The sequence below is a fragment of the Myxocyprinus asiaticus genome, chromosome 24 (genome assembly GCF_019703515.2).
Source record: "Myxocyprinus asiaticus isolate MX2 ecotype Aquarium Trade chromosome 24, UBuf_Myxa_2, whole genome shotgun sequence".
Taxonomy (NCBI): Eukaryota; Metazoa; Chordata; class Actinopteri; order Cypriniformes; family Catostomidae; genus Myxocyprinus; species Myxocyprinus asiaticus.
In genome coordinates, this window is record NC_059367.1 from 26,318,811 (window position 1) to 26,344,301 (window position 25,491).

The window sequence follows — 25,491 nt, forward strand, 5'->3', positions numbered from 1 at the left end:
GACACGACCCCCCTGAGACAGTCAATAAAAAAATTGTTTTTTAAAAACAATAGTGAGAAGTGGCACAATGGTCAAACAGGTCTGTCTACAAATAAATAAATAATATATATATATATAAAAAATTAAAATTACAAAGCCATTCATTGTGAATTATTAATTTCCTTTCTACATAAGTAGTGAGTGCAAATTACTATAGAAACTGCCATATCAAACGGTACAAAATTTGAAACAAACATTTAAAACATGTCTGAAAATGCACCTGCACAACTTTCAGTTCAGTGAAGGACAGTCAGCACTTACAATTTTACATTTCAACGATGTGTATGAAATACAAGCGAGATCTGAGGGAGGGTAGGGGTTGTCGCTGTCCTTTTTGGCATATCGCGGCCCCCATTCGGCATATCGCGACGCTGTTTTGCGGCCCTCTTCAGCCATTGCTGCCTCTTTGGCATAACGCGGCAGCCCTTTTCAGCTTATCGCTGCCCGTTCAGCCACATTTGGCACGTTTTATGGCCAGCCCACCGGGAAAAGTCCCGGTTCTCCCAATGGCCAGTCCGCCCAATGATGGAAACTCAAGAGACCTAAGAAGAATCCAACACAAAATAGTCTAGCATGAAGGAAATGTTTAAAAACATCAAGGAGCCTGTCTGTCAGTTTGACCAGTCTCTCCGTTTCTCTAAAAGAAGCATCCAGTCTCATACATTAGTTTTTGTCAGTAGTTTTGAATAAGATGGAAGCTGCTGTTTTAGTAAGAAATTGGCACAGTATGGAAAGGCCACATAAAGTAGCATTTTCTTCTTCTTCTTTTCTCTTTTTTTTTTTTTTTTTTTTTTTGCAAAAGACTACATTAAAGTAATACTGAATATACTGTAGCTAGCAATCTCTTGAAAGGTTTTTTATTTATTTTTATTTTTTTATAATATTGAACCTTTGAGTCTGTGATGTGGCACTTCTTTTAGACCCACATATCCTTTTATATTATTGTCTAATAATTTTTCTGGTAAGTGGGCATATTGTCCACCTAAAATGACCTATCTGATTTCTTTTGCAGGTTTGCCTCCACATTTAAAAAAAATCAGACATTTGAATCCTTTTGTGGCTTTTAGTGGCGATTGCCTGAGTCCCTCTGAATGGTTGACATTCTAAATAAATGAGGTATACAATGTGCTGTATATGGTAAGTAAATAGCATATTTATGTTTACCTTTGTAATTTAATATTTTGTGGTTGTTAAAGGGATAGTTCACCCAAAAAATAAAATTCTCTTCTCATTTAGTCACCCTCATGCCATCCCAGATGTGACTTTTTTTTCTTCTGGTGAACACAAATGAAGATTTTTAGAATAATATCTCAGCTCTGTAGATCCTTTCAGTGCAAGTGAATGGTGACCAGGCCAGAAACAGATCAATATTTAAGTCCTTTTTTACTATAAATCTCCACTTTCACTTTCACATTCTTTCCACATTTTGAATGTGAAAGTGAAAGTGGAGATTTATAGTCAAAAAGGACTTAACTATTGATCTGTTTCTCACTCACACTCATCATATCACTTCTGAAGATATGGATTTAACCACTGGAGTCTTCTGGATTACTTCAATGTGGCTTTTAAGTGAATTTTAGAGATTGCACCCATTTCAGTGATACAAAAATACAAATTTATACTGCTTTATATTGCAGGCTGGCAATACATGTTATCGTATAATTATCATTTATTATTATTTTAATAAACACATTAGTTTGGAGCGCATATAGTTTTACAGTATATCACATTTTGCATTTGTTTTATCACACGCAGGTGGCATCTGTCACGACCACCACAATCTTTACACAAACAGAAATAACCTTTTTATTTTTATCAGCTGTTTTTGTTATTGTTTTCCTTTTCAAATGGTGCCAATAAGTGCAAAAATGGGTGCATGCCGATCTTTCATGTTTGTTGACATGTTATCAAGAATAAACTGAGCGAGTTTGTGAATTAATTTAGTTATGTTATTTTTAAGCTGCATTTTGGGTGAGCTGTTTGAAACGTGACGATGATAAAGGCAGCTGTAATGGACAGTTTTTTGCTGTTACATGCAGATTTAAAGGCTGAAATAAAAAAAAAAGCAAATGCATGAACTTGTACAATAGGGACACCGACATGAGCAGCTCAGTTACAGGTACTGCACTAAAATTACTCAAAATTCTGTTCTAAACGTCATGTCACGCTATTAAATGTAAGTATTATTAACAAAAATGATGCTCCAGTTTTCAGCATGTTCTTTCTCGTCTTTACATTTTTTGCGCTTTATTATGATTTAGTAAAACACAGGCGTAATGATTGATGTATGTCCTCATGAATTCAGAGACTCTCTCCTGGAAATCCGAACACATGTGGTCAAAAAAGATGACCAGATGTAACGGTGATGTCTCGCTTGTACATTTGTTATCAGATCACCCAAAACTTATCTTAATACCAGGTGTACACATGGCCTCAGTCAGGGTATGGTCATGCAGTTGATACACCCAGTCTGCGTTCAGTCCTGTAGTATGTGCACCAGCACGATGGAAAACAAGACTGTGAGTCACAGGGCGCCGACTGCAAGTCATGTAGTGTACATTTGGCTTTACACCTAGTGCAAATAGTCACTCTTTAATAGAGTTTAATAAAAAGTTTACTAAAAAAATGCAGTCTTAAAGGGATAGTTCACCCAAAAATGAAAACTCACCTACGTATATGCTGTTCCAAATCAGTATTACTTTGTTTCTTCTGTGGAACACAAAAGAAGATGCTGTAGGCAGCATTTTAGCCTCAGTTACCATTTACTTTCACTGCATCTTTTTTTCCATACAATGAAAGTGAATGGTGTCTGAAACTAAAAATTCTGTTTAACATCTTTTGTATTCCACAGAAGAAAGAATCTCATACGGGGTTTGAACAACATGAGGGTTAGTAAATGATAATAGAATTTTCAATCTTGGGTTAACTATAATAACGAATAAAATGTCGCCATCCTTCTAGATTTCCCAAGGTTGCTGGAATACAGTTTGACTTTGATCCTTAAGCACCACCAGGGAGAAGAGTAATTCAAGGCCAACATTTGGACAGGAATAGGAAGTATTTGGTTGCCATCAAGGAATACATTTCAAACATAATTAAGGTTCAATATATAATGATGTGATTAGACACGTTTTTTTTTTTTTTTTGAAGTTGGGACACTTACAATTTTTTTAATTCAAGGGTAAGGATGGTTACTCAGTGTTTACCAGTTGCCCCCAACCGCTCAGACTCTATCTACCATTCTAATCAACCATTTTGAGTCAGGGAAGAATATCAAAGGCCTAAAGACATGCAAGTCAGATCATTCAACTGACTTTCTCAAAGTCTCAGGCAACCCATCTGTGTCTGCTAAGTTTCCAGTACAAATGATCTCAAATGACTCTTATTAAACATTTATAAATGTTAAGTGTCTACTTAAGGTTTGCTATAAGGAAATGTACTATAAGTGGTTGAATCATACTGTTTAGTGTAATAAATCATAATTGTATAAAAGCAAGAAGCAAAAGTAGACAAGCAAAAGTAATATCAGATGAACAGCTAATTGCAGTCTGTTGTTTTTTTAACAGTCTGCCAACCCACTATACAGAAACCATTGTGTTAGAGATTTTACTAATGTTGCTAATGTATCTGTGTGTGTGTGTGTGTGTGTGTGTGTGTTGTGTAGGCATTGAGACAAATAAAAGTGATATGATGGAGATGTCATTAACTGTTGTGCCAGCAAAAGAGGGAAGGTTAATGTGCATACCTAGAAGGAGAACCAGTCAAAAATAAAAGTTCACATGAAACAGTGTCCTGGAAACTTGGTTTGAATGCATGTGTTTTAGAACTGAGGTTTTAGCATAAACTGGACAAAGCCTCGAGAAACCGAGGGATGATACTTCATGCTTTTAGAATGAAATACCTGTATTTATTTAAACACAGGAAAAGTTTTCCATTAAGAAAGAATTCTCTGCTCACAGCTAAAGGTCACTATTATTATAATTTCTCTGGAAATGTTTAATATAGCAATACTTCCATGTAAATGAACTTCTAATGCCAAGTGCAGAGTAAAACACCTTTATATAATTAAAAAAAGTTATTTCCTAATGCAAAAAGAAATGAAGAAAAACTGTGATCTAATTACAGAAGATTTTCGAAGACTTTTGGCACATACACTTAGACATCAAACCAAGCATTGGTTTTTGAGACCAGACTTAGAACCATCATGGCCAACTGACCAAAAAACATCAAGCAATAAAAGTATTAAACAAATCACAGCCTTCTGTAATTTTTAGATTTCAGCAACATGTTGAGTGTTCTGCAGATAGTCTAGATGTACAGAAGGGTTGCAAAAGTCTAACACCAAATCTGGGATTCAAAATTTAATATAAAGCTGGAAAGCTGGAGCATTTTGAAACAAATAAATATTTCCACTATTTCTAGGTCACTAATGTGAGCAAATTTATGGCATTGACCATGTTAACTCCTTTGTGCAATATCACTCTTTTGTGATTTTTCTTGCTTCCTTTGAAGCATACATTTTGAAACCATACTGGATATCATGGATCAGGTTTTGCACAAACTTGTGGAGTCCATGCCAGCTCGAGTACATGCTATCATTAAAGCTAAAGGGAGACAACCAAATACTAAGAAATTCTGAAAAAAAAAAAAAAGAAAAAAGCTTATAATCAACTTTTCTCTCAAATTGGAAAACCAATAATATCATTTAGATTTAAGAAAAATGTCAATTAGAAGCATTTTCACTTATGGTTTTCAGACTTTTGGACCCCATTTAACATTTTTACAAACCTGAACATTGCACTCAATGTTCATAAACTGTAAGCGAAGGCCTTTCATAAAAGTATTCACACTGAATAAATGTGAATGCAAATTGTGAAAAAAAAATCAATAAAAATAGTCCACTGGTGTGCTTAAAAAATAAAATAAAAAAATAAAAAATCCTGGTGATTATGCATACAAAGCTTTCCCCACACGGTTAGCCAAAATTCTGTTTCAAAGCAAACCACAAACTCATTTATGAATATGATTAATTATGAAAGTCCAGAAGTTTCAGTTTCAGCATGAGATGCCTTTCTTGCTGTCTACCCCATTGTCCTAAAAGATCTAAAACACTGCAGACAGCTTCCCTTTTGCCTCCTTTTCAAAAGGAAGGGAAGAAGATATAGCAGAAGAGGCAGAAGATAATGAAGCCAATGACCCAGTTGACAGAGTATATATAGATGATCACCATGTCCATGTCAAATCGCCAGCCATGTGAATCATCCTCGAAGTTGAAGGCATCAAGCCGATAGCTCCCGTGAGGGAACTGGCGCCTGCCAATTGGACTTGCTTGCCTTTGAAAGCCTAAGAAAGACAGACAGATAGATAGAGAGTGGGAGTGAGAAAGACAGAAGTCTTTATTTTCTGAGCATTAATGCAACATAAAAAATATTGGTAAAGCTTTACAATAAGGTTCCATTCGTTAACATTAGTTCATGTATTAGGTATCATTAATTAAACAATTAACAATATATTTTTTACAGCATATATTAATCTTTGTTAATGTTAGTTAATAAAAATAAAAATGTTTATTGTTTATGTTAGTTCATACTGTATTAATTAATGTTAACAAATACAACATTTGATTTTAAAAGTATTAATATATGTTGAAACTAACATTAACCAAGATTAGTAAATGCTATAAAAGTATTGTTCATTTTTAGTTCATGTTAACTAATTTTGCTAACTAATTTTAACAAATGGAACCTTTTTGTAGTGTCACCAAAATATTTAATATATATATATTATCTAGTTATATCAAATATATATATATAGATCTCTTACTGTTACCCTTGTTTTTCTTTGCCATTTTTTTTTTTGTTTTTTTGTTTTTTTTTTTTTTGCAAATGCTATGGTTTACCTCCAAAAATTCGAAACAGTTTACGGCAACTCGGAAGGGGCCATTTTGCACAGCACGCTTTCTGGAAATTCTGCTTCCGAGACAGGTATTCCTTTGGGAAGAATGTACGAGCTGTCTGGTTCAGTTCTGCGGAGAGTGGGATGTGTGCATTTATTTATCCATGAATCATCTGTGTGTTCAGTGCAATTAATTAAAATAGGTCAACATGCATTATTTTCAGAAAACCAGGACTCATTTTATGTGGATTTATATACATATATCTTATACAGTGGGATAAATCTGTCCTGTCTGCCCTTTTGTTGTGTTAGCTATGTCACATTTACTTTGGAAATCAACATAAGGGCCTCGTTTCTGTTCAGTCAGTGTCAAGAACTTTTAATGGCTTCATCAGAGCAGGAAGACTGTTACATGGTCTCTGTCAAAAATTCCACCTTTACAAAATATTTCATTGTCAACCCATGTTAATCTCCCAGTTGATATCCAGTTATTGCTTCAACCTGGAATATAAACAAATATCTGCCTTCACTTCATTTCACATAGTGAATAGGTGAAAGCAGAACTAGTTGTCACACTTTTTACTCAAACAGCTCCAGTCACCATTCACTTTCACCATTTCACATTCACTTGAGTGAAAAAAAAAAAAAAAAGATGTAATGAAAGTGAATGGTGACTGAGGCTGTCAGTCTCTAACATTCTGCCAAACATCTCTTTTTGTTTTTCATAGATGAAAGAGGTTTGGAACAACATGAGGGTGAGTTATTGATGACAGAGTTTTCATTTTCGGGTGATCTATCCCTTTAAAGTCTTGACTACAAAAAGCTTAACAGCAGGGCATGTTTTCACACTATATGGGGTAAGTTGTCACAATGGAACCTGCCATTATACAGCCTATTATATATATATATATATATATATATATATATATATATATATATATATATATATATATATATATATATATATATATAATAGATATATTTTTTTTGCAAAATTCCTTCAACAATTATGATACAAAACAATGAAAAACAAAAAACAAAAAGGTAACACAAAATATCAATATGTGGTGCTCACTTTTTTTTTTCTTACAACTACAGCATAAAATATAATTATATATTTAAAATTAGTTTGTAAATGTAGTTAGTATTCTAATTTAAGAGTATTATCATTTTAAATCAGGTGTTTGAAAATAACACATAAAACCACTGCTAGAGACATCTATGTTCTGTGTTGACTCAAAGCCTTATATTTACTGAGAAATAGCCCTTGTGACAACTTCCCCTTGGGACAAATAGCCCTTGTTGCCCATATACTGCCTTGAATGGGCATCTTGTGAAGAAGTGGCATCATAACTATGCCAACTGGTTAATGCAAACAAACCAAGCAAACAAAAACTATTCCAGAATCTTTAGAGGTTTTTTCCCTTATACAAACCTTTCTGGAAGAAAACATGTGTTATGGTTGTTCTGCACAATGGACAGGGTGTATTGGTGGGGCAGCTCTTGGCCAGTGTCCTCAAACAGGGCTCACAGAAGACATGATTGCAGGGGTGGCACATGTATGGACTGAAGTAGACATCCAGACAAACAGCACAGATATAACCTTCATGGTCTAGGCTGGGTAGCTCTTCATCCTCACTGCTGCTGGATGGGTTCCCTGTAGAGCTCTTAAACAGAGTGAGAGAGAAGAGGAGATGACTCAGTGCTATTAATCTTACTAATTTAGTGTGATTCACCGTTACTAGGGAGCATCATTTTCAGTTTAATGTTAATGCTTCGCATAAACAGTTTTATATGTAGACACTTCCTAGCTTGGGAAATCTTTGTCCTTTGGGATACCAAAAAATGTTCTACCAGATTTGCTAATTGGACTATTAAGCACACAATAAGAATCCCTTGATTTTCCTCTTTTAGACTGTCCTCAGATTGTCCCATGAGGTAAGAGCAGTGGAAGTGTGTCCCACACATGGCTCCTCTGGAGCAGAGGGCACATATCCATAATTACCACTCTCACACGCTCAGGGGCCTCCAGGGGCCTAGCCCCTCATTCCCTAGATGTGTCATTATCACTTAATGCACATCTCATAAAAGGATCCACATCCTCTATGACAACCCAGGAACACATCATGTGGACTCCAAAATCATAACAACAACATCTTTCTACAGTCTACTATAAAATAATTCCTGTGTTCAGGAAATCCAAGTACAACATTAAGAAAGTCTATCTTCTTTCTCTGCATAGAAAATGGGGAATAACCTAACTAGTATATAATTGTATTAATGATATAACCTTATGCGACCAATGCGTGGACATAGTATTTTGACTTCGCTATATGCAACGCATAATTTAGTTTAATTTAAACCAATTGATCTCAGTTCAGGAATCTCTGGGCTGTCAGTAAAGGGTTAAACTTTTGATGCAAGTAGTCATGTGACAAAACAACATGGTGCAGATCACAGCAGAGCTTGTTTTTGGGAGAAATGTCAACAAAACAACATCTGGTAAAAAATCAAATTAAATTTTTACATTGAAACCTGTTTGAGTCAAAAGATTAGAGTCTCTAGTTTAATCTGATATGCCATTTTTAAAATTTGAGCAATTTATCGCAAACGCAACACTGCTAAACACAATGTACACTATAGTGGACAATAGCACAAAGTTTTCATTAGAAATCCTATTTTTACTGTGCATTTTCACATTGAGAAAATGTGTTTTGTTTTCAGAGGCTTTATATGGAGTTAGGATGAAAATATGGTGCATTTTGAACTGAGACCAGTGCAGAAAAACAGCACACTGGAGGTTAAGTTATTCACTAAATGGGGAGCAAGGGAGCATCCTATAGCTTTCCTATGAAGCCAAGTGCATTCAATCCAAACTTTCTATCAAAATTTCAGTTTCAGGCTGCAGATGATGTTTGAACCACTCAACATGGTTGGCAGACATGGGACAATGGTAATCAGTAATTACATAGATTCAGAATTTATAATGTATAATTCAAGGTTGGCAGTGTTTGGATGATGCGGGACATTACTTGTATCAGAAATAATTATACTAATTTCTGATTGGTAAAATACCTTGTTTATGTGACAGAGCAAAGAGAGAACATTGAGATTTTAACATTGTAACATAAAAGTAAAATCAAGTCAAATAATTTTTATTTGTATAGTGTAACACATTCATGGAAAGGAGGAGGCGAGAACTGGCTTGATAATATAAATAATAGTTTAATAATGGACTTAAACCAAAAGACACAAACACACACAAGTGTCGGACAGCTGTCCGTAACTCTCTCTCTGTCGCACTGCCGTCTCCAGTCGGCCTTTATCCCTCTCGGGCTAATCAGCCTGATTAGGAACCCTCTTCCCTGCCACATATAGTTTTTTTATTTGTGCTTTTCCCAATACACATTGTTCCAAAGCAGCTTTGATGTCTGTAACGTCTCAAAAACATGAATAACCAACACTTCTGGAAACATAATAAACAGATTTTAATAAAAATAGATTTTTTTTTTCCTTTCTATACCTTGGTATTATTCAAAGTTTCACAACTTAAGTCATGCTGTCCACATACGTGGACATAAATGTTTTAGGAAAACTATTTGCTCTAGATTTTTTTTTTATTTGCATGTTTATTAGGTGCTACTAATTACAAATAAAAAAGGGAAAAGGACAATGCACACATTTGTCACGCTCGGGTCTCAGGAGGATCATGTATGATTTTTAATTAAATTTACACATTTAATGTAATACAATATTAATAATTTAATCATTACAATCTAAAACTTTATATGCATATAAAATATAATTCAATGTTTCAAAAAGCCAAACTGATATAGCATGTATAGTACCATATCAATAAGAATGCATATTCTGAAAAAATGTTAACTTAAAAAATGTGCTTTATGTGGTAACATCTAAATTAACTGGGTTTTATTAGTCAATTTTTTTTTTACACTGAATCAACCAGACTACATACACTATATTGCCAAAAGTATTCGCTCACCCATCCAAATAATTGAATTCAGGTGTTCCAATCACTTACATGGCCACAGGTGTATAAAATGAAGCACCTAGGCATGCAGACTGCTTCTACAAACATTTGTGAAAGAATGGGCCGCTCTCAGGAGCTCAGTGAATTCCAGCGTGGTACTGTGATAGGATGCCACCTGTGCAACAAGTCCATTCGTGAAATTTCCTTGCTACTAAATATTCCACAGTCAACTGTCAGTGGTATTATAACAAAGTGGAAGCGATTGGGAATGACAGCAACTCAGCCACGAAGTGGTAGGCCACGTAAAATGACAGAGCGGGGTCAGCGGATGCTGAGGCGCATAGTGCGCAGAGGTCGCCAACTTTCTACAGAGTCAATCGCTACAGACCTCCAAAGTTCATGTGGCCTTCAGATTAGCTCAAGAACAGTGCGTAGAGAGCTTCATGGAATGGGTTTCCATGGCCGAGCAGCTGCATCCAAGCCATACATCACCAAGTGCAATGCAAAGCGTCGGATGCAGTGGTGTAAAGCATGCCGCCACTGGACTCTAGAGCAGTGGAGACGCGTTCTCTGGAGTGACCAATCACGCTTCTCCATCTGGCAATCTGATGGACGAGTCTGGGTTTGGTGGTTTCCAGGACAACGGTACTTGTCTGACTGCATTGTGCCAACTGTGAAGTTTGGTGGAGGGAGGATTATGGTGTGGGGTTGTTTTTCAGGAGCTGGGCTTCGCCCCTTAGTTCCAGTGAAAGGAACTCTGAATGCTTCAGCATACCAAGAGATTTTGGACAATTCCATGCTCCCAACTTTATGGGAATAGTTTGGGGATGGCCCCTTCCTGTTCCAACATGACTGTGCACCAGTGCACAAAGCAAGGTCCATAAAGACATGGATGAGCGAGTTTGGTGTGGAAGAACTTGACTGGCCTGCACAGAGTCCTGACCTCAACCCGATAGAGCACCTTTGGGATGAATTAGAGCGAAGACTGCGAGCCAGACCTTCTCGTCCAACATCAGTGTCTGACCTCACAAATGCGCTTCTGGAAGAATGGTCAAAAATTCCCATAAACACACTCCTAAACCTTGTGGAAAGCCTTCCCAGAAGAGTTGAAGCTGTTATAGCTGCAAAGGGTGGGCCGACATCATATTAAACCCTATGGATTAACAAGGGGATGTCACTTAAGTTCATATGCGTCTAAAGGCAGATGAGCGAATACTTTTGGCAATATAGTGTATTTCACCAAAAAAAAAAAAAATCTAAATTTAAGGTTTAGATCAGGTAGTAATGGAAACAATAAGGGAACAATTTTTGGTTACCATGGTATATGAAACCTTATACAGTACAGTCATTATAATATTTGATTTTAAGATATCTGCAGTTGAAACCGTTGCTGATGCTGTGTGCACTCCAAAAGAATAAACAAAACAATACATCCTACCATCAATATTGAAAATGAAAATGCCATTGAAAATTATTTTAGGATTTCTCTCCACTATCCCTGTATAGTGAAGGACCCTTACCTCTTCCTGCCAAATCACAGCCCAACTCAAGAGACAATGACAAATGCTAGAGCAACATGACATCATAGCTCTTGAGCTCTATTAATCAAACCAAAAACAGTTATTATAAGGCCAACACTTTCTCGAAGTAGTTGTCTATGGTTTGTGATTTCTTAGAAGCTTTTTTGTGAGTGCATTGAAAGGTGTTGTGTAGAGGAAGGCATTTTAGTTTTGTAATAATTCAAATCTTTTCAATTTCCGTGCTTTAAATGGAAAGTTTACACCAGCAATAGTGTGGGTAAGTGCAGTATGACATGATTGCATTGAATGCAGAATCCCCAGAGCAGAACGTGTTGATTGTTTCAAGGTGCCCTCTGCTGGAAAATTATATTTCTTTCTTTCTTTTTTCTTTCTTTCTTTCTTTCTTTCTTTCTTTCTTTCTTTCTTTCTTAGTTTTAAGATTAAGAAAGCTTTATCAAAGTTTATCTTAGCTTATGACAAAGTTCTGTGCTTTCTGTCAGAATTGTTTTTCAGTACTGCAGAAATGCATCTCTCATGAGAGCTAATATTCTGACAAAAGCTTTGATCTTTCACAATTGCTGCAGATAACGCCACCAACTTGAGCTTCCCCTAAATGTTACTATTCCAATTCAGACAGCATATGTGTATGTGTGTGCATGTACATGTCTGACTGTGTTTACATCTCACCTGCACATTCTCCTGCAGCTGGCTCTGTCTGCAGCACTCTCTCCTCTTCTGTCTCCTCCTCACACTCTTCAGTCGTTTCCTCTCTCTTTTACTCAGACCGTGTTCACCAGAGGGAGTGGGCATAAGCAGGGATGAAGCCACACTGAGCCCTACTGGAGCTCTGCCAGCATGTTCTCCAGCCTCCTGTTCCTCCTCAGAGCTGCTGAGAGACATCAGAGGAGCTCTGTGGCTGAATGAGCTGCCTGCATCCTGATCCTCATTTGGGATCTGTGAACCTCTAATAACATCCACCCTAACAGGTTCTAGATCTGCCCTCCAAGACAGTATGTTGGCCCTGCATGGAGAGGTGGAAGCTTGCTGGCTGGCTGTCGACCTGAGCATATGCTCTGCCCTGGGATCACAGTATCTTTCCAGGGAGTCTTGTCTCCTGTTGCGAGCCTCTCGATGGATGTCAGTGCAGTCCAGACTAAAGGCCTTCCTGTGGGCAAGTCGAACACCAAGTGTGGCCCTCTGCAGAGGCCTGACCTCTAGACAAAGGGCCTCAGCTGTACGCCCAAGGTCCTCTCCTCCATGTGAGCCCATCTCCAAGACTGGACAACTGGACAGTTGTCCATTCTTGAGTAATCCAACAAGCGACTGTCACTCCGTAGCAGACCCGGGAACATTTGAGCTCATTGTCAAAGCCTCGCACACAGAGTTGAGCAGGAACATGCTGGCCCCCTGGGGTATTTTGCACTGTTGACAAAGGTAAAGCCTCCTAAATAGTGGCAGTTCAGCGACCCAATTGTCCTCGGGGGCCTGTAGAATTCACATATCCCACAATGCATGCATTGTATTATAAGGGTGGCAAAATTAGGTGAAATAACTAGACCAACCTTTTTGAACAGACGTGGTCAGCTCTTTTTCATTCAGAACGATCAGCAGCATATTGAGAGTATGAGTGTCATTTTATACAGTTTGACTGTATTTTTCTCCCTGAAGCTTAATTTGGTATCCCTCCCAATATTATTAATCTGGAGCAGCCTATTTAAACCCTAATTTATAAACAGCAGTACAGTGATTAAGTACAGTTACAACTGTAGATGTAAACTATTATAATTTACACTATTATAAAATAGCAGAATATCTACCACATCTTCAGGTTTTCCCTATCCCTTGTCTTCAAGAACAAGAAAAATAGCGAATTTCTGCTGGACAGCATGCCCCTAAATCGAAAGACAGAGTAAGTGGCACAGTTCTTGTGTGCAAATCGATCAAGAAAAAAAAATGTATGTTTAAATAGAGAAATTTGTGATTGTGTGCCCATGATAAAGCACATTATATAACTACAAGCTGTTTAGGTCATCTTAAGAGCTACATTTTTCATTCATTGTTATTCCCCTTTGGTGCTGCATTTTACGTCATTGATTAAAAGCCTGGTAATGCTCATGATAGTTTAATGGTAACACTTAATTATACCTTTCATTAATAAGTCATCTAAATTAACTGGGTTGATTTTGATTGGAAGTCAAAAATATGATTTAACATCACTGAATTAACCTGAATACATTAGGTTACACAAACAAAACTAATGTTAATGATTAGATCTGGTAGAAATAGCTCATTAAGGTAACAATTGTAGGTTACCACTTTTTACCATGTATAATGCTTCAATGTACATTCATGTGCATGATCAGTTGATCATTATATAATGCAATATTTATATAAGTAATATTTGCTAATGTTATTAATGAATGTGTGGTATCAAACACTTTCTTGTCTTGGTTATCATGTCTATTTGCTTTGAGAATACCAATGTAAAATGCATTGATATTGTTCATCTTCTGGCATTTTAAGTTGGAAAAAGAGGTGGTAGAGGGAAACATCAGTGTTGCATGGTGTTATGAGCAGTGGTGGAAATGGCCGAGATTCACTGGGGGGACCTTAATGGGGTGGAGGGGGTGAAAGATCACTGAACAACATTCATGAATTATATGTGCATAAAACACCTTTCATTCAACAGAATTTGTGCTTGGAGAGAATTGCCTGTGCAATTCCATCCAAATTAAAGATACAATGTGCTGGAACCTACACATGGGCTGCAGTCACAGAAACCTTTTAAATACATGTGTTAAAGGTTAAAGAAATCTGTAGAATGTTTCAGACCTCTCAGTTTAGTGTATTGTTATACGCATGTAAAGTTGTAGGGAAGAGGGAGGATGCAGTTGACACTGACTAAAGAAAGAGGAGACAGGAGTTTCTTTTCGAACTGTATTGACAGTAGCATAAATCATATGAAAATATAATCATCAGTGCATTGCAAGGAGCACTAGAGATTGCAAACAACAGAAGATGAAAACGATGCAACCATGCATTTTCTTTATGGCTATGGAGAGCATTAGAACAAACACTTGACCGGTCAGTGTAATAAAAAATAGAATGGTACAGTAAAAGTCCATAGTGGCTTGATAATCTGTATTAATGACAGCTAAAAAGCTTAATTACACATCTCTATATTGACATACATAGTTTCTATTTACAATACACATTTAGGCTAACATAACTATGGATATAGCTAGTAAGTAAGCTACTTTTAAAATAGTCTCAGTAGTGATGCACCCAAATGAAAAGTTCTAAATACATTTTTCTTAACAAAATAAATAAATAAATAAAAATTGCCAAATCTACTGGATATTTCTCCTTTTCCCGCATAATGAAGTGGTGGGTAACTGGTGTCAGCCATGCAAAACCATGCCCCCAGCATATGATGAAGCACTCGTGTGTGTACAAACGGCATTTATTTGTGTACTAAATGTCACATATTGCAGTTTATTAGTGTATTGTATTGTGACTCGTGAGTGAGGTATGTTTGTACATTCTTCTGGTTTGTGGATTTGTCAACTGAGCGTGTGAGGACTTGTTGCGTGCATTTGTTGATGCATTTGTAAATCTGTCACGCGCTTGTGGATCTCCATGCAGCTTTATCGATGTAATGTTATCGTTTCTGTTATCGGATCTGATAAAGTAGCGGATTCTGTTCAGATGATCGTTCGGTGCATCCCTTGACTCAGTCAACTTAACTGAAGTAAATTCTCAGTCTGAGCCTGAGGTGATGTGAGGACGCAGAGTCGCACACTGCCAGAGACGCATTCCCATTGGCTGCGTGTATTACGTAATTTCTGTCCATTCACGAAAGTCAACACAACGTAAGTTACGCAACCACAGACGCAATAGATCCCACCACATTTATGTGCGTAACTCGCATAGCTTTCGTAGGCTATTCAGTGGATAAAAGATAAAGAATAAATATCCTCTTCCTTCACTTAAAATGTAATCAGTTTGAACCGGAACGCCGTCCCCCCTCGAAATTCACTACCCGTACGCAGTGCCCCCGTGTCCCGTCCACCCCCCGGTTCCCGTTCAACACTAAGCTGTCATTATTTCCTTTCATCTTTCTTCCATGTTCTCACCAGATGGCAGCAAATTTCCGTTCTGGGTAACGTGGAACTGTCCGTGGTGCTGAAATTGCATTTTCACGATGCACACTTCCAAGATAAAAAGAGTATACCATTATAATATTTCGATAATAACCATCATAATAATACATATAGGAACTATGTAAAAGGTAAAAGGCTATTTTGATTTTATTTTCTCCCAAAACACTAAATAGCAACAAAAACTTCCGCAGTAGGCCTACTTTCCTAAACACCTGTTTGTCACTATGCACTACATAATTTTCTTGATCCATGAGATCTTTGCATGTGGTGTCTAAAGGTTGATTTTTAAGCAGTTTAATCTAATTATATATATATATATATATATATATATATATATATATATATATATATATATATATATATATATATATATATATATATATATATATTTCATTAGATATATAATTTGTCAAATGTATATTTAAATGTTGAAAATTATATATCTAATGAAATGTACATTTATTTTAAGACAAGATACTTATTTATCATTTTAAGTTTTGTTCAAGGTCATTAAATCAAAAGTTTTTTAATAACTGTCCAATAAGTGAAAGGATGGTATTTGGGGTAGAAAGCCCCCCGTTACAGGGGCTAAAGACCCCTATATAACACGTTGTTTTTTTTAAGTGGGGGGAATAGATTTGTTCTGAAAATTTTTCAAAGTGACCTTGACTGATCCAATCACATTGGAGATTGATTTGTTTATAGAAAAGGCCTACTTGGGATGTTATAAATGCCAAATGTGTCTGAAATTAACAGGAAATCGTGCACCCTTTTTAATTAATTATTTTGAGTAAGCATTATCTTAATTTGTTACTCAAAAAAAAAAAAAAAAAAAAAAAAAAAACATCTTGCTGTCTTAAAATTATTTGCATTAGTTGACAAATTTTGCACTATAACTATTGCCCCTATATCTACGCGATATCGATATAACCCACGCTAGGGGCCTTTTACCCCAAGTGTGGGGTAAAAGGCTCCCTCACCACCTTTTTTTAAATACTGAATTTTAATCAAAACAACCTTCAATTATTATTTATTTTCACACAAATTATGTTGCTCCATCGATATTCAATAAACATAAATACATTTTTTCGATCGTGATTCATTTTGTGACAATATAAACGCAATTTGTTCTTAAAGTGTGCCTTTAGCCCCGTTGTACCATAATAATAATAATAATGTATTATCATACATTTTTTAATTAGCATACTTTTTCAATTCATTACACTTTGTTCACTAGAATTAGCTATGTGAATAAAACCTCTTTTAATTTAGTAGGCCTACGTAAACCTTTTACCCTTATCACTAGGTAGGTCAAAAAAAAAAAAAAAAAAAAAAAAAAAAAACATTTGCTCATTACATGCAGGCACAGACGTGTTGTGGTTTAGCCCACCGGTTGAAATTGTTTCCACAACTTTCATGACAGCAACTGTTGAATATTTCTTACATCTCAAAACATACTGTAGTTACAACATAAAACATCTGCATCCAAACCTCTGTGCCAAAGTAAGCGCTCCAACGTCTCCGCCATCTCTGACGCACTTCGCACGACTCGTATAAATGAATTCACTTCATCACCGGGCGCCAATGATAGCAGCTCGATTGCGCGGCACTTCCTGAGACCGGAGACCGTCATGCGTCTTCAGAATAGCGAGGTGACGCTGGACAGAAACGCTGGCGTAACGGGCTGTTTCTGAACACCGTGACCGCTCTCACCATGGAGATTACAAACGACACCACATCAATCCAAACCCGGAGTGAGAACACGACGGAAGTTAGTGAAGTTGCACTGAGTTACCAAATAGTCGCCTCGCTTTTCCTGGGCGCGTTAATCCTGTTTGCGATATTAGGGAACGCGTGTGTAATCGCTGCCATCGCTTTGGAGAGATCGCTTCAGAATGTGGCTAATTATCTCATCGGCTCCTTGGCCGTTACAGACCTCATGGTGTCGGTGCTGGTACTACCCATGGCGGCCCTTTATCAGGTTTTGAACAAATGGACATTGGGGCAGGAGATGTGCGACATATTCATCTCTTTAGACGTGTTGTGCTGCACATCCTCCATCCTGCACCTGTGCGCAATCGCTTTGGATAGGTATTGGGCCATCACTGATCCCATTGACTATGTGAACAAAAGGACCCCCAGAAGAGCGGCTATCTTGATCAGCCTCACTTGGCTAATAGGATTTTCCATTTCGATTCCGCCCATGTTGGGTTGGAGGAAACCAGAGGACCGCGCAAATCCCGACGCGTGCACAATCAGCCAAGACCACGGTTACACCATCTACTCAACTTTTGGAGCTTTCTACATCCCGCTCATTCTCATGCTGGTACTCTACGGGAGGATATTCAGAGCGGCGAGGTTTCGAATAAGAAAAACTGTGAGGAAAACAGAGAAAGCAAAAATATCGGATAAATGCCTGAACGTGTCTCCGGCGTTGTTTCCGAGGAAGGCGAACGGCGAGGTGAGCAAAACTTGGCGGCGAAGCGGCGTGGAGCCACAGCCCAGCTCGTGCGTAAACGGAGCGCTGAAGCACGCGGAGCACGGGGAATCGTTCGAGATTACAGAAGTTCAAAACGTCTCCAAACAGCACCTCGCCCTGCCGAACAACCCACAGTCGTGCTTCGAGAACAGAAGCGAAAGAAACACGGAAGCGAAGCGCAAAGTGGCTCTGGCCAGAGAGCGCAAAACGGTGAAGACACTGGGAATCATTATGGGGACTTTCATTTTCTGCTGGCTGCCCTTTTTCATCGTGGCGCTTGTTTTGCCTTTCTGTAAAGACTGTTTTATGCCGGTGTGGTTGGGGGCAGTCATTAATTGGCTTGGATATTCCAACTCACTTTTAAATCCTATCATATATGCTTATTTTAATAAAGACTTCCAAAATGCGTTTAAGAAATTTTTGAGATGCAAATGTATCAGACAGTGAAATCTGAGGGACTGTTTCATCTCATCAAAAGGTGTTTCTTGAACAAAGCTCTTTAATGGAGGCTAATATGCAGACACTGATTGTGAAATAACTGGTCGCACTCAATCTGAAGGAATAGGGACGGTACCGCACAAGAAGAGGTAGAGTTTTGTCCTTGTGTATTTGTTTATCTGTTAAGTTTATCTGCTTCCACCACAGACAATGTGTATCAAGCCATTGGGTGGATTCAGATGATTAGACGATAACTCTCAGAACACAACTATTATTAGGAGCTGGGTTGCTGCATTCAACAATAAATCCCTGTCATTATTACAAAAGGGTAAGACACCGTTATCTGAGCAAGGAACTGTTTGTGGTATTGTAAGCACACACACACACACACACACACACACACACACACACACACTCACACACACACACACACACACACACACATGCAGAGAGAGAGAGAGAGCATGGTGCAGCTATCATTATGGGGACTCTCCACAGACATAATGATTTTTATACTGTACGAACTATAGATTCTATCCCCTAACCCTAAACCTAAACCTAACCCTCACAAAAAAATTCTTTATTTATACTTTTTCAAAAACACATCGTTTAGTAAGTTTTTTAAGCGATTTGAATTATGGGGAGGACTAGAAATGTCCTCATAAACCACATTTATAGCATAATACCCTTGTAATTACCAGTATGAAACCTAAAAAAAAGTCCTCGTAAACCACCCAAATCCACACACACACACACACACACACACACACACACACACACACACACACACACACACACACACACACACACACACACACACCAAGGTCCAGCAGATCATTTATTTACTAAATGTTTTGTGATTATTTCTATCATTTTTATTATTTTGAACATAGTTTTATTCAATTAGATGGACTGACTGGAAATAGCTTGAAATAAAAACATAAATATAGATCACAAAAACTGACTGCATTTGAATTATTGGAGGGGTCAGCTGTAAACATGACATAACATTCAAAAGTTTATAGAAATATGATACCAGTTGTAGCTTGTATCAAACTTTCTAAAATGGTTTCTTTCTTTATCCAGGCAAATAAAGAAGCTTCTGCAAAGTGTCAGAGCTTGTTTCATTTTCATATGGACCTAAATGTGTCTCATTCACATTAAATTAAAACAAGAAGAATTATCTTAGCATTTTCCATCAGATTTCAAAATAAAGCAATACAATTAAAGTGTTGCACTGAGAGGACAGATAGCATGTGTTAAATGGCTGTGACAGTTAGTATCATTAGTTTGCCTCAGGCACAGCTAGGCTGTGTGTACCCATGAGCCCTTTGTTGCTCTGATACTGCAGTCATGCTACACTCCATCAAACGAGCAACTTAAAACCCATAAACCTGTAGTAAATCCAAAAGCAAAGCTCTTCAAACGATTAAAAATTAAAAGCCTTATGTAGTTTCTCAAAAAGGGTTTAAGAGCCTAATACCCTCAGTTAAGTCTGTGGAAAAATAATAAGCCAAACAGACCTCATCTCCAATTATCTTGGTAGGAATCAGCTTATTTCACCCAATACATCCTTTACATCTTTCGTGATTTTAAAGGAATATTCCAGGTTAAGCTCAGTCGACATTTGTGGCATATTATTGATTACCAAAAAAATTAATTTTGACTTGCACCTCTTTTTTTTTTTTTTTAAGCGAAAATCTAGGTTACATTGAGGCACGTACAATGGAAGTGAATGGGGCCAGTCTGTACATTAAAATACTCACTATTTCAAAAGTATAGCTACAAGACTTAACAATGTGTGTTAACATGATTTTAGTGTGATAAAATTGCCTACTAACCTTTTCTGTGTAAAGTTATAGCCAGTTTTACAGCTTCGTTGCCATGACGATTTACTGTCGCCAAACACTAAAACCCTAAAATGACTGTAAAAATGACGATTTAAACAACTTTACAGCTCAAATAATACATGAATTTGAATAGAAAAATGATTGTGTGCTTTTAAAAAATAATAAGCTTCAAGTTTCTGCCTTTAAACCCTCAAAAAATTTACCCCATTCACTTCCATTGTAAGTGCATCAGTGTAACTTCAATTTTTGCTTTTTTTTTTTAAGAAAAAAAGGGACGAGTCAAAATTATTTTTTGTGGTAATCAACATTATGCCACAAATGCTGCTGACTGAGCTTAACTTGTACTGAACCTGGAATGTTACTTTAATCTTTAAATCTAGTCTTTGGCTTTTAAACTTCCCTGACTTCCAGTGGCATTTCACATGTATCAGTTCAGTGGTCACATGGACAGTGTGATGGGAGAAGCAATGGTGCAGAAATATTACTTGAACAACATCCTGAGGCTGTACCCACAGAACCTTGGCAAGATATGAAAAATGGAACAGGTAATAGTGGACGTATTACTAATTATTTGCCAACTTTATATTTGTAAATGTGCTTTGCACTGACAGACCTACCATTTACCAAGGAATATCCAGAATCTGACAGCATTATATAACTTGAAAATGGATATTATGTATGAACTCACAGACACTGTTTAATATTCTCTGTGGGACATATTTTCGGACTCACACTGCAACTTAACCTTGGCTTGATTGGAAAGGTCCCTTACTTTCCATTAGTGTGTATTTCTCCCACTTGTGCCCTGGAGTAAATTGAAATGGCCTTGAGGGACATTCACAAGGTCATTGTCTAAACGGCGAGAAAAAAGAACAGTTTGAGCACACTCACACCTTCTGAGGAATATCTCAGTTTGAAGACATCTAGTCTTTAAATGTTCTTGTTAGTTACTCAGCTGATCTTTGCTCTTGAGCAGTACGAAGAGATTAAGCAGTATGTTTATTTATTTTGGAAAAAAAGTGAAAATTGCAAAGATCTATGAATCATGATTACTCTGATGGATCTTTCCCTTGCCGGAAAGCATGAGATCAAAAGCATATTGAAAATTATTATAACACACCACAAACTTTGTGTGTGTTGCAAAATAATTCACTGGCCTTATTTGTAATTGTATATCTAATAAGTTGTGATAAAACAGTGATAGATTTTACATTATTGGACTGTACTGTAGCACATGGTTCTGTTGAATATTGAGTGGACTTATTACAGCTACTGTAAAAACAGACTTAAAGGTTTAGTTGTATCAACTAGCTTTTTTGAGTTGACACAACTATAATTTCATGGCAACTTAAGTTTTGATTAAATTCACTTGTACTTAAGTTGGATTAACAATGGTATTTGCCATTTCAACTCACTTAATAAAGTTGACTGAAAAAGCAAAGATTTGCCAGCTCCCAGCATGCATTGCAGCATGAATAATTAATGAGTTTAGTGTTGTAGGCTTATTTTTTTTATTTTTTAAAATTTATTTATTTGATTTTTTTTTTTTTTGCTATTTGTGGACTTTATTTGTGCTATTTTTGTCATCACTGTTAATTAATAGTTGTGTGGTGATGTTAATAGTTTATATTTTATTTAATGGTTTTGTTGAGTGTCACCATTACTGAGCCTTGCATTGAAAACTCTGTGCCTCCCATTCAAACAATTGGATGCCCAGCCTTTGCTGGTGTTCATGAACTTCTTTAATCAGTACATAACCATCAAAATTCTAGGTGCTGTAATGCATCCTGGGTAGCCTTGTGTGTCACAATATTAAAGTTATTTGAACAAAACCTGTAAAATCCAGATAACTAATAGTAAAGAGTTTTGTCAATGGATTGTTTAGTTTTAAAATTTTTGTTAATGTAACTTGACTGAGTCAAAGCAAAAAGACAGCTTAAGTTGAGTGAACTATTTTTTTTATTTTTACAGTGGAGAAAAGGCCTCAATGCATTATTGTGCATTGTATATGCACAATAGTGCTTTATATTTTGTATAGTTTTACCCTTGGGATGGCTTGTAACCCTTGTGTACATTGTTGTACCCTTGAATAAAATCATAAAAATGTACCTTTAAAGGTACACAGTACAGTAGGTTCTTAAGGTACATTTGTGTACCCAAAACAAGATATACATTTTAAATAGTGGAACAGAAAAGGTTCCCTTTGAGGTACTATGCCAGTAACGGCCCTTGTAACTTATACAGTACTATTTTTTTGAGAGTGGACCACTAATTCCTTCAAGCTTGTACAAAGCTGATTGTAATTTGAAAAAATAAATGGCCAGTTATTGCTTTTATTTAGCATTCTAAATTTGTTTAAACAATATATTTTTTTCTTTGCTGAAAAAATATATTATTTATAATCTAATTATGAATAAAGCTAGTCTTTCTCGTAAAAAATAGACATGTCTCATCAAAACAATTCTCAGAATAATTTTGATTTGATTGAGCTACAATTTATTAGTACACTGTAAACCCTAATGTTCAAAATAATTAATTGTTTTGGTAGGGAAAAATTAAATCATACAAATTAATTTAAATAAATTTACCTTGATGAGTATTTAGATCTTATTCTTTCTTTTGGGTTCACGAAAATGACACCTTTTAAGTAACCGGAATTGTTTTAATGTTTTGAGTTTTTGGAACAATTACTATACTAATCTTAGCATAGTGTTTCCATCAAATGCATTCAGCATGCTACCATTCACAGCACTAGCTAGTTCTAGCTAGTACTAATTAGTTAGGTTCCCCCTACTTGAAGTATTTAAGTTGGGTTTACATGGTAATTTTAAGTTCAGCCAAAGAGTTAAATTTGAAGTGCCATTAAAATGTATGAGTTAGCTTACTCAGTATTTCAAGTTATTATTAGTAGTGGTGTCATAGAGTTGTGTGTACTGTGAATTTATGACAGACACCCCCAACACAATATATATATATATATATATATATATTGGCTGTTGTAATTATAGTCCCACATTAACTTCAAAAATGTATATCAGGGTAAGATTCTTGATAGCATGGTGTACAGCAAGGGGTATGGTAACTTGATGTTAAATATGTAATTACATGAATAGTTGTCATTAATTTTCCTTTCATTAGGCTACTATGAAAATGGTTAATACTTTATAATTACTCTAATTAATAAACTAATACATACATAATTCGCAAAAAACTGTTAAGCATTGTATATCTTATATGAGTGTAGTAATGTTCACATTAACATGTTATCTTGTATTGCAAAATGTAGTCTACATAAGAATTTATGGTTATTTGTTTTATTTGTGTACTATTATGAGCTTTTCTGTGTATAGCTAAATTGTTTTCCTACTTAGAAATATAAACTGAAATGATTTGATATCACGAGAAAAAAGCAACACCGACAGCAGTAATAGGCAAAAAAAAATAATAAAAAAAAATACATTTGATGTAGGCTAATTATGGGACACTGATGTCCAGCATCTGCGAAGATCACATGCAGTATTTTCACAAAGTTTAATTGCACATGTTAAATTTAAATGTATATACATATATTTACGTTTAGCAGGGAAATAAACTTACAGTGCAAAATGTGGTTACTCCAGGGATACTTGTGCATCAGATGCTGGAAATGTCCCGCCACTTACTGAAATGGAAAATATGATTAGTTAGCAAATATCATAGTTTGGCTTAGTGGTTAGCACTGTTGCCTCACAGCACTGGGTTTGAGTTCTGGCTCAACTGGGCCTTTCTATGTGGATTTTGCATGTTCTCCCTGTGTTTGCATGGGTGTGCTCCAGTTTCCCCCACAAGTCCAAAAACATGCAGGTTAAGTGAACTGGAGACTCTAAATTGCCTTGTAGGTGTGAGTGAGATTCCCCCAGCCACTGGGTGCTGTGTCAGGAAGGGATCATGGATGGTCTGCTGTGGCAACCCCTAATGGGAGCAGCTGAAAGAAGAAGAAGAAAATATCCAATCATGTCTGAAATGAAGGTTCTGATTGGTGGATCAGCTTAGTCGGACTGTCTGTCTTGTTCATGCCATCAGTTGTGCTCTCGTGTCCTGCAGCTCCATGCCCGTTTAGAGAGAATCTCTGTACACTTTTCAAAGTAAATAAAAAACAAAAAAAAATTTGCTCACAACACAATTCACTGTGACATCACGTTAGTAGACTGAAAAAGTCCCAGGTTAAAAGCTAACCCAGTTCTTCTGGCGGCCATATGTATCATCACCACTCCATTCTGTTTAATAGACTTGAGAGTTGGCTTGGTATCTCTGGTACTGTGCTTAAATGGTTTAAATCTTACCTTACTGATCGTTCCCAGTTTGTTGCTTTGGGAAACAACAAATCTGACATTGGACAGGTCTGTCATGGTGTTCCTCAGGGATCTGTCTTGGGTCCTATATTGTTTAGCATTTATATGCTTCCTCTGGGGAAAATGATTAGGAATTATGGCTTAGGGTACCAATTTTATGCTGATGATACTCAGATCTATATCAGCTCTAAGTCTGATATTAATGTTACCTCTACAAAGAGTGTGTGCAGGAAATAAAAATGTGGATGCACCATAATTTTTTAAAACTGAATTGTTCAAAGACAGAGGTTCTTCTCATTGGCACACCAGCAGCTATTCACAAAGGTAGCAATTTCAATTTGATTATGGATGACAGTATCGTAGTTCCATCTACTCATGCGCGTATCCTTGGTGTGATTTTTGATGCTCATTTGACATTAGATTCACACATTTAGAGTATCACAAAATTTGCATTCCATCACCTTAGAAACATTGCTAGAATTAGGCCTTTCCTTACATTGCCTGATGCTGAAAGGCTTATTCACGCATTTGTTACTTCCAGGATTGATTATTGTAACGCAATATTTGTTGGTCTACCTGCTAAATCTTTACATGCCTTCTCGTTCTCTTCGTTCTGCTGATTCTTTTACTCTTCAACAGCCTCTTTGTAGACTAAAATCTATGGGTGAGAGAGCTTTTTCAGTTGCTGCACCTAGATTATGGAATACACTTCCTCTTGCTGTCAGAGATGCTGTCACATTAGACAGTTTTAAGAAGTTTTTAGAAACTTATATAGATTGAGATGA

At 36.6% G+C, this 25,491-nt stretch overlaps 2 protein-coding genes across 2 annotated transcripts; one reads left to right on the forward strand and one right to left on the reverse strand.

Moving 5' to 3' along the window:
• Positions 1-3,781: 3,781 nt before the first annotated feature.
• On the reverse strand, positions 3,782-12,849 carry rnf180a (ring finger protein 180a). Its single transcript, XM_051654054.1, has 4 exons — positions 12,133-12,849; positions 7,370-7,601; positions 5,939-6,064; positions 3,782-5,382 (listed from the first exon to the last, which is right to left on the reverse strand). The coding sequence occupies exons 1-4, from the start codon at positions 12,712-12,714 to the stop codon at positions 5,180-5,182; spliced, it is 1,143 nt and encodes a 380-aa protein (XP_051510014.1). The 5' UTR covers positions 12,715-12,849; the 3' UTR covers positions 3,782-5,179.
• A 4,473-nt stretch (positions 12,850-17,322) lies between these two features.
• On the forward strand, positions 17,323-18,789 carry htr1aa (5-hydroxytryptamine (serotonin) receptor 1A a). The gene has a single exon (XM_051654052.1). It carries the CDS (start codon positions 17,323-17,325, stop codon positions 18,532-18,534), a length of 1,212 nt encoding a protein of 403 aa, XP_051510012.1. The 3' UTR covers positions 18,535-18,789.
• Positions 18,790-25,491: the final 6,702 nt, after the last annotated feature.

What these genes read in the sequence shown, in the direction of transcription:
- rnf180a (XM_051654054.1), bottom strand. Translation starts at nt 12,714, where the DNA reads ATGGGCTCACATGGAGGAGAGGACCTTGGGCGTACAGCTGAGGCCCTT. An exon ending in AGCTGCAGGAGAATGTGCAG is followed by an intron (nt 7,602 to 12,132) that starts GTGAGATGTAAA and finishes ACTCTGTTTAAG; the next exon opens with AGCTCTACAGGGAACCCATC. An exon ending in ACTGTTTCGAATTTTTGGAG is followed by an intron (nt 5,383 to 5,938) that starts GTAAACCATAGC and finishes TGTCTTTCTTAG; the next exon opens with GCTTTCAAAGGCAAGCAAGT.
- htr1aa (XM_051654052.1), top strand. Translation starts at nt 17,323, where the DNA reads ATGGAGATTACAAACGACACCACATCAATCCAAACCCGGAGTGAGAAC.